The 9,864-nt window shown below is 40.4% G+C and overlaps 1 protein-coding gene across 1 annotated transcript; it reads right to left on the bottom strand.

The window, feature by feature from the left end:
* Positions 1 to 5,260: 5,260 nt before the first annotated feature.
* Positions 5,261 to 8,455, bottom strand: LOC111958021 (neuropeptide FF receptor 1-like; the record flags this gene model as incomplete). The annotated part of the gene is made up of 2 exons (XM_023979188.2): positions 5,261 to 7,983; positions 8,340 to 8,455. Coding segments are annotated over 2 exons (1,125 nt in total), but the record flags the coding sequence as incomplete, so codon positions are not given.
* Between the last annotated feature and the right edge of the window lie 1,409 nt (positions 8,456 to 9,864).

The raw sequence follows: 9,864 nt of genomic DNA, 5'->3' as shown, positions 1-9,864 counted from the left end.
GAACTCGTTACCTGTATAAAAGACACCTGTCCACACACTCAATCAAACAGACTCCAACCTCTCCACAATGGCCAAGACCAGAGAGCTGTGTAAGGACATCAGGGATAAATTGTAGACCTGTACAAGGCTGGATGGGATACAGGACAATAGCCAAGCAGCTTGGGAGAAGGCAACAACTGTTGCACAATTATTAGAAAATGAAGAAGTTCAAGATGACGGCAATCACCCTCGGTCTGGGCTCCATGCAAGATCTTACCTCGTGGGGCATCAATGATCATGAGGAATGTGAGGGATCAGCCCAGAACTACACGGCAGGACCTGGTCCAATGACCTGAGAGAGCTGGGACCACAGTCTCAAAGAAACACATTAGTCAACACACTACGCCGTCATGGATTAAAATCCTGCAGCGCACGCAAGGTCCCCTGCCTCAACCAGCGCATGTCCAGGCCCGTCTGAAGTTCGCCAATGACCATCTGGATGATCCAGAGGAGAATGGGAGAAGGTCATGTGGTCTGATGAGACAAAAATAGAGCTTTTTGCTCTAAAACTCCACTCGCCGTGTTTGGAGGAATAGAGGAGAGTACAACCCCAAGAACACCATCCCAACCGTGAAGCATGGAGGTGGAAACATCAATTCTCTTGGGATGCTTTTCTGCAAAGGGGACAGGACGAACTGCACCGTATTGAGGGGAGGATGGATGGGCCATGTATCGCAGATCTTGACCAACAACCTCCTTCCCTCAGTAAGAAGCATGAAGTGGGTGTGGCTGGTCTTCCAGCATGACACACGACCCGAAAAACACACAGCCAGGGCAACTAAGGAGTGGCTCCGTAAGAAGCATCTCAAGGTCCTGGAGTGGCCTACGCCAGTCTCCAGACCTGAACCCAATAGAAATCTTTTGGGGGAGCCGAAAGTCCGTATTGCCCCAGCGACAGCCCCGAAACCTGAAGGATCTGGGAGAAGTCTGTATGGAGGAGTTGCCAAAATCCCTGCTGCATGTGTGGCAAACCTGGTCAAAACTACAGGAAACGTATGACTCTGTAAATGCAAACTAAGTTTCTGTACCAAATATTTCAGTTCTGCTTTTCTGATGTATCAAATACTTATGTCATGCACATAAAATCTAATTAATTACTTAAAAATCATACAATGTGATTTTCTGGATTTTTGTTTTAGATTCCTTCTCTCACAGTTGAAGTGTACCTATGATAAAAATTACAGACCTCTACATGCTTTGTAAGTAGGAAAACCTGCAAAATTGTCAGTGTATCAAATACTTGTTCTCCCCACTGTAGGTAAATTGCAGTTGGTCCAAAACAAAGCAGCACGTATCTCACTTAGATGTACATGGAGGGAAAGTGTCAGCAACATGCATGGCTCAAAGTTGAGGAGAGATTGACTGCATCACTATTGGTCTTTGTGCGAGGTATTGATGTGTTGAAGGTACCGAACTGTCTGTTCAACCAGTTGGCACACAGTTCGGACACTCATCGGTACAGCACAAGACATGCAACCAGAGGTCTCTTCACAGTCCCCAGGTGTCTGGGAAACACACTGTATTAAATAGAGCCATGACTACATGGAACTCTCTGCCACCCCAGGTAAAGCAAGCTAGCAATAAAACCAATAAAAAAACWGATAAAAGAACACCTTACTGCACAAAGGGGACTGTGAAAAGCACAGCTATTTTATATATGTTGTATTGCAATTTGCACTGTATTAGACCTAGATATTGTGTGTATGTACTGATATGTGTGACATTTCACATTTATGTATTTCAGTCCCTGACTAATACTGTTCTGTACTATGTATTATGTCATGTTTCATGTGGACCCCAGGAAGAGTAGTTGATGCTTTTACAGCGGCTAATGGGGATTCTAATAAATACCAAATATTTGGCAGAGCAACTTGTACAGAAAAAAGAAAAGCAGATAAAGAAAATAGGTTTGCAAAAACGGCAATAGCAGTTTGTCATGCATAGGCATCACATGAAGAAGTTGACAGAAGTATGCTGACATACAGTACAGAATGTATTTACTAGTAAACAACTGTTACACAACACTTTAGCAAATGTACCTAGAAAGACAGATGAATACAGATTCAGCCCTTTAATTGACCCGGTATGCTTTGTGGTGCATAATGACAACGCTGTTGCAATATAAATCAAACAACTTGTGTACATTCTTGAAAAATAGAACTTATAAATGTCTCATGAGTGTAGTTCAACTGTCGTACCCCATCAGAACCCAAAATATGAACTTGTTTTACTCCAATGTTTGTAAACAAAGTAAATGTTAACACTATATAACCTCAAAACATGGTTAAAACTATAATTTTTATATCATGGATGGTCAGTCCTTGCATCCATAGCTCTGTCTATGAATTTGAGCGTGGTTACATTTCTCCAGCCCCATCCCTCAGATTTTTACAGAAACAGGGCGTGCAGAACTCTGTTATTGTTTCTATTGCTGATTGCCGCTTTAAAGCTAGTACCCTGGTAAAACTGCCACATCAGTTTTTGGATATTACAACAACAAAGAAGTTACTGCAAACAACAAACCGTTTTTCCCCCACTCTGACGTCATTGCATGCGGGATTAACAGAAGAATATGTACTGCAATGTTTTTTGCACCATTCTGCCAGACGCTACTCTGAACAAAAATAATAACAGGCGCTGTGGTGAACAGTTGCGCTGTTTACCCAAATGCGGTATGATCTTTAAGAGAAGGATGATTAGAAAACTTATAACATCTTTTTTAAGTGCAGAACACCTTACACTGCATTTTCAAAATACATTTATTAAGCAATGTTCCTCCACCCACTTTATAGGTTATTTTCAATGCAAGGCACCATTTAAAACACATGGTGGAGTATCAATTTACATGTAGCATAGCAACCAATTATCACAATTACCATGTTCATGTTTCAAGACAGATTCAATTAATTGCACTGATTACTTTCAATTTGATTTGATTGAAAACTGTAATATGAATAATTTTGACTAATCTGTCATTGCAACATGAACTCAGGTTAAACATGGTTTGTTATGATAAAACAATTACTCCCAGAACATCAATAATATCAGGATACATAAACATAAAGTTACAAACACCACTCCCACTACAAATAGAAAACACAAACAGTAATCTGACAATCATAAGATGTAATGGGTTAATTAAATTGATCCTGCATTAGTATATACAAAGTGGCTCTTATCCCATCGTTAAATAAAATACACAAAATGCCATTTGGGTATTGTAAAAAACCTTCTACTACAACCTGGTAGGCTTCCCTCACAGGAGAGGCTTCCAGTTGTCAGAACTATACCTGTGTCAGCAGGCAGTAAGTAGCATTCTGTCTGTGTCAACATAGAATCATGTCTACTGCATAAACACTTCCATTACAGATTGGGTCAATACAATTTCCAATTTAATTCAGGAGGTAAACTGAAAATCCAATATTCCTCAAGGCTTTCCAGTGAGATGTGATCTCCAAAGTGCAAAGGGCATGAGGACTTAAGGTTGACATTAGGATTGGGCCAGAGCTTATCTGGTGCCATGCCACTGCCTAAACAAAGCTACCCTGTCTTCTGTTTTCCTCTGTTTCTTTCTCAGGAGGATCATGGTGAAGACAGGCCTGAGACCTCAGCCATGCTACTGCCTGTCTGGCCAGCACCTAATCCAGTTTGGACATCCTTTGTTGTTCTGACAAGAAGCTTTTTTCAGTTTTTGTCCAATGTTTATTAAATTTACTGAGGGACTCAGCAGATCCTTGTTTTTATCTGTTATTTCTACTCTGGTCCTGCTGGCACTGTTTTTTACTCCCACACATCACCACAGAGGAAATGTCATTTGACCAAACTGACACATTTGAAATAAACCCAAACCCTGCTTCCTTTAAACAAACAACAGCTGCATGCATTTCCAGTCTGTAAATGGGAGAATCTGAAAAGCCGTTGATGCCATGCTTTCTCCTTTCGCCCCATCCCCTCCTGCCCACCACAAAATAAACCACATAATACAATATACTGTACACAACACAAATGTGGAGGCTTGCAGTACACCAAAGCAGCATAACGCCATAGCAACCATACTGTGTAAAGACTAACACAAACATTATTCAGCAGATATTTTTGCAAGCAAGCCGCTTTGATATTTAAACAGTTGCAAATGAGGCTGTTATCTTTTGTTAGATTGTATTTGTCTTATCAGGTTATGGTTTGTTAACTTGTGTTCTATAAAATATTAGCTCGATTGAGTTTTGTAAGGATTTGCCAGATGATTAGCATTAAAACTATATTAGTAGTCAATTAATAGGATCTCTATGGGTACAGTAACCATAACGACATTGCTTAACAATGACATATGGAATAGAAAAATAGCAATTTTTATGTGTCATATCTCTGACCTGAGCGTGCTTTTCAGTTGAATTAGTGCTCTGTCTTTTCAGCACCCGAGTAAGTCTACCCAATGATGTACGGTGGGGTTGAAATTATTGACACCCTTCAAAATAACAGTATAAAATAAACAATTAAAATACTAAGTTATATTGTATGCTGGAAAAAAATTGGAAATTATATTATTTTATACTAATTCAGAGAAAGAGATTGTTTAATAACAAGTAATACTTTTTTATAAAAAAGGTAGGGGTCAAAATTATTGACACCCACATTTTCAATACCTTACCTTGCAAGGATAATGGCACTGAGCCTTTTTCTAAAACATTTTATGAGTTGGAGAACACATTGGGAGGGATCTTAGACCATTCCTACATACAGAATCCTTCCAGATCCTTGATATCCTTTCTCTGCGCTTATGGACTACCTTCTTAAATTCAAACCACAGGTTTTCAATGGGTTTCATGTCCGGAGACTGAGCTGGCCATTGCAAAATGTTGATTTTGTGTCCAAATAACCATTTCTTTGTGGATTTTGATGTTTTACGTTTTGTATTAAAATGTTTATGTTAAGTTCAAAGTATGCATTAAGGTGTCTGTAATAAAATGTTGTTCGCAAAACTAATGTACACATGAATAAATAAATTTTTTACAATAGTGGAGGAATACAAAAATGGCTGCGTAGTGGCTTCAAAACAGCAGCCCCTGTCAGTCCTCTAGTGTTTATACTAATGATGTATATAAACTCTAGATTGCTGATGCTATATATTGGCCAATGAGAGGCTTTGAAGTCACTGGTCGACCATATTGATTCTCCTTAGAAGAAGCAGTCCTCCAAAGGAATAAATGGAATTCTACAGGATTTCAATTAAATGTTTCAAGCACACAATGACATGTATTTAAGTATTTTTGTCATAGTGGGGACAGTAACATTAGGTACTGTCTAGAAATTATACTTTAAGAAAAATGTTTTTACATATTTTTGTATTTTTTATTTGTATGTTTAGCTCACATAATATAATGTAAAGGTAGCCTCAGTGATATGATATAGATGCATAAAGTAAACATTGTAGTGGGTAAAGAGCGTTGATGTGCGAGGCTCAACTTTTCKGTTTTTTTGTTTCCCTGGCTACTACGCTGTGAACAGCATTAATGGCACCCCCCTGTCAGTCATCTAGTGTATATATAAATCATTGCTTTATACCAGGGGTTCTTAAACTTTTTCAGTTTGAAACCAAAATTAGAAATGTAACGTCCTCCCATGACCCAAATCTTCCTCCAATGACCCAAATTTAGAATAAATAATGTSTGATTAGAGATGTATTCTCATAACTCGTGACCCACCTCTCACYTGCCCAGGGCCCACTTAGGGTCACGATCTATAGTTTAAGAAACCCTGGTTTATACACATACATCTAGGCAAGGCATATTAATATTTCCCTAGTTAGAAAAACTGTCTGACTAGCCCTTAGCAATATTTGTGAACGTTTGTTTTGTTTGACTCAGCCCCTTTTGACGTTTTCATCAGTCCTATAGAGTAAGGGCATTCTCAGAAAACTTTAATAAAACCTTACATAAAAATACATCTTTCTCACTCCTTATTAAACTGATATGTTTGTTCAGTAACATGTACAAATGTATTGATCAATAAATAGTTTGGTCCCTGTTTTCACTACGACAGGGACTAGATTTCAGTCCAATACTGCTTCTCCAAAACAGTTATTTTCCACCCGTATACTTTTAAATAGTTGTTTAAAACGTATAACTTATTGTGTTATTGTCATTACTCTTATTTAGATTTAAAAAAATATTTCACTGCAATGTTGAGGTAGGTCGCAAGTAAGTATTTAATTGCACCATTTACCTGTGTATACGATGAATAACCTTTGATTTAATTAGATACCATTTGATTTGTTGTGCTCTGCAGTATCAGATAATGCACTTCCCCTCTGTGCTGCAATTTCTTTTGCTTCAAGTTTCAAAATTGAATTGAACCAAACTGCCTTTTTCTGAGGCATTATGTTCTTTGAGACATTTTAAATGTTGCTTGCTTATATTTATTGGTTTCTCATCTGTATTGTTGACAGTGTTCAGATTGAGACTACTTTAGGGCTAAAACGTTGACATTAAACAGTCTCAACTATATCCCCTCTCGTTGTTTTGCTGACAATGTTCAAAGAAATCTTCACTGAGCAAAACAGAATTCATATTCCACTAATTCATATTACAAGCAAAAACAGACTAAGGGCATCACCATGATTGATGTCTTTGCTTTGATTTGCTTTGTTCTCTTTCTTTTCAAATCTATCTTTGGTGTTTGGAGAGTACTTAGTGGCTCTTAGATTATAGTTTGTCAGACATTTTCAAACCCCTATACGATCTAATCTAATGTTGAGATGAGTCCACTTCCCTCGCAATTTGAGTCCACACATGCCATGCCATCTGAAAGAAAAGAAAATAAGATGGTGCCTATCTTTTCTATGCATTAAGTATGCATTTAGATTGTAAATGTAATCTACATCTAAACGTAAAATATTATTAGGGATGCTGAAAGCACCTCCACGGTTTACATCCCCACTAATGATCCCAGGCCTGACAAACTCCCATTGGGCTGGTCTGCTCGTCAACCTGTAGCCCCTTTTTGTTCATCCCATTTCCATTCCCTATTCCTCCACCTGCACCAGTCCCCCCAACCTCAACATGGACCGTGTTGCTTCCCACCTTAGAATTCTTCTTCAACTCCAGCTCAAGGTGGACAGAGTGCATAACATTACCGTCGGTATACACTTTGTTTCTAGCCCCAAATGGGAGAGGATTGGGGTTGCTTGTCGGCTCCCTCAGGCCGACTCCACCCTCTCCACCCCCTGCTCTGCCTTCCCGGTTTCCCCTCCCTGCTACCTCAACCCTATTTCCTGGGCGGCAGCAGGAGTTGGTCTGGTAGACTGCCTGGAAGCCCCTCTTGAAGTTCTCATTGAAGTATCCGTAGATGATGGGGTTGACAGAGGAGTTGGAGAAAGCCAGCCAGTGGGCGAAGGGGAAGATGTATCCGGTCAGGAGCTCCAGCTGCTCCTCGTCCAGCCCTGCGTAGTCTGTCAGCAGCATCAGAGTCCACAGGGGCAGCCAAGACAGCATGAACAGCAGGGCTACTACGATCAGCATCTTGATCACCTTGATCTTCTTCTGTGAGATCAGATGCCTGCCCCCCTCATGCCTGGCTGGAGGAGCAGGATGTGCTGCATCCTGAGGCTCTCTTCTTGACACCACGGAGGTGTAGAGCTTCACCCCGATGCGTCCGTACATGACAGTGATGAGAGCCAGGGGCACCAAGTAGATGTGGGCGAACAGCACTGTGGTGTAGACCTTCCGCATCTTCGGGTCGGCAAAGTTCTCGTAGCAGGAGTACAGGGGGTAAGTCTTGTTGTAGTCCTGGTTATACACCATGTAGTGATCGGCCACTTCCACCACGGTCAGGGCAGCTGCTGAGGGGCACATGATTACCACAGCCAGGACCCAGATCATCGCTATGGTCACCTTGGCAACTATTAGGGTGAGTTTGGGCTGAAAAGGGAACACAATGCAGCGGAACCTGTGGAGAGCGGAAATAGACAGAGGAAAAGGAAGAACACTTGCTGTTTGTTTTTTGGGGCAAGGCAAATCAATTCCAAATCTGTGTGAACTTCCATATTTTATCAACAGCTCTGCAAATCTTTCTCTATCCTTCCTGTCTCTTCTATCTATCCAGCCATCCAATCAACAAGTTTAAACAAGGTTAAATACTGAAGCAAATAAACTGTAAAATAGGTAGAGGAAGAGGCATTGGCATACCTAAAAAGAAAAACAGTAGGTAATTTATGGATCAAATCTACTATTCTCCATTCACCACCACCACCTCTCCTTCACACTACACGCCCCTGCCTCTCTGTAGATCTCCATCATACCAACCTGTCTACTGCGATGGCCACCAGGGTGAAGACTGAGGCAGCTACAGACATCCCCTGCACCAGACCACTCATTTTACACACAGTGTTGGTAAACGGCCAGCCTGTCAACAAAATAAATGACAATTACCAACAACATCATCTTGTAAAATAATTGTAAATAAAGAAATATAGACTTTCCCAGCAGCAATTTGTATAACCTGAGTGTGTACAGTACTAGGCCATATACAGCACAGTGGTGAACACGTGTGTGTTGAGTGGTTAGATTCTGCACAAATGGGAGTATAGATAATTTTTTATTTTTTTTACCGTTATTTTACCAGGTAAGTTGACTYAGAACACGTTCTCATTTGCAGCAACGACCTGGGGAATAGTTACAGGGGAGAGGAGGGGGATGAATGAGCCAATTGTAAACTGGGGATTATTAGGTGACCGTGATGGTTGAGGGCCAGATTGGGAATTTAGCCAGGACACCGGGGTTAACACCCCTACTCTTACGATAAGTGCCATGGGATCTTTAATGACCTCAGAGAGTCAGGACACCCGTTTAACGTCCCATCCGAAAGACGGATTTGACCCTTCTTCATAGAAGATCTGTGTTCAGTGAAATTAATTACCTTAATGAATGATCTGGCTTATAACCTGGCCTAAACGCCAATTGAGTATAGTATTAACATACTCCCAATTAATTTGCATCCAGTTATTTATTTAAAAAAAAATCTTTAACCTTTATTTAACTAGGCAAGTCAGTTAAGAACAAATTCTTATTTACAATGACGGACTGCTCCAGCCAAACCCTAACCTGGACGACTCTGGGCCAATTGTGTGCCGCCATATGGGACTCCCAATCACAGCCGGTTGTGATACAGCCTGGAATCTAACCAGGGTCTGTAGTGACACCTCTAGGACTGAGATGCAGTGCCTTAGACCGCTGTGCCACTCCGGAGCCCAAGTTAGTATGGCTGCAGGCCAGGGAAACATTATAACTGCAGAAACTGCTTTAAAGGCCCAGAGCAGTCAAAATTCAGTTTTTACTGTGCTTTGTATCATATTGTACAACAGCTAATGAAACTAACACTGTAAAAGTGGGATTGTTTTTTTTATCAGTGTTATTTCCTCATAGTTGATGTTTAAAAATAAAATTCACACAGGCCCTTCTAATCAGCAGGTTTTGCATGGGTGGAGTTTTGGTTCCCTGGTGACATCACCAGGCGGTATAGTCCAGCGGCTAAACATCAAATTTTTTGAAAATTGTGGCTTTTGTGATAGAGGCATCACATTTTACACAGCTAGGAGAAGTCCTTATACGTATTTTAAGCTATAGTGCCATCACATATGTTTTCATATTACCCCAGCTCCCTGGGGCCATATTAGACAGGAGTCACATGGCTATATCATCATACATTATACAGTGCCTTAAGAAAGTATTAATACCACATTTTGCTGTTACAGCCTGAATTCAAAATTGAATACAATACCCCATAATGACAAAGTGAAAACATGTTTTTAGACATTTTTGAAAATATATT

The sequence above is a fragment of the Salvelinus sp. IW2-2015 genome, linkage group LG33 (assembly GCF_002910315.2).
Source record: "Salvelinus sp. IW2-2015 linkage group LG33, ASM291031v2, whole genome shotgun sequence".
Lineage (NCBI taxonomy): Eukaryota > Metazoa > Chordata > Actinopteri > Salmoniformes > Salmonidae > Salvelinus > Salvelinus sp. IW2-2015.
Note: the sequence above shows the minus strand (reverse complement) of the source record. Positions and strands in the feature narration are given on the sequence as shown.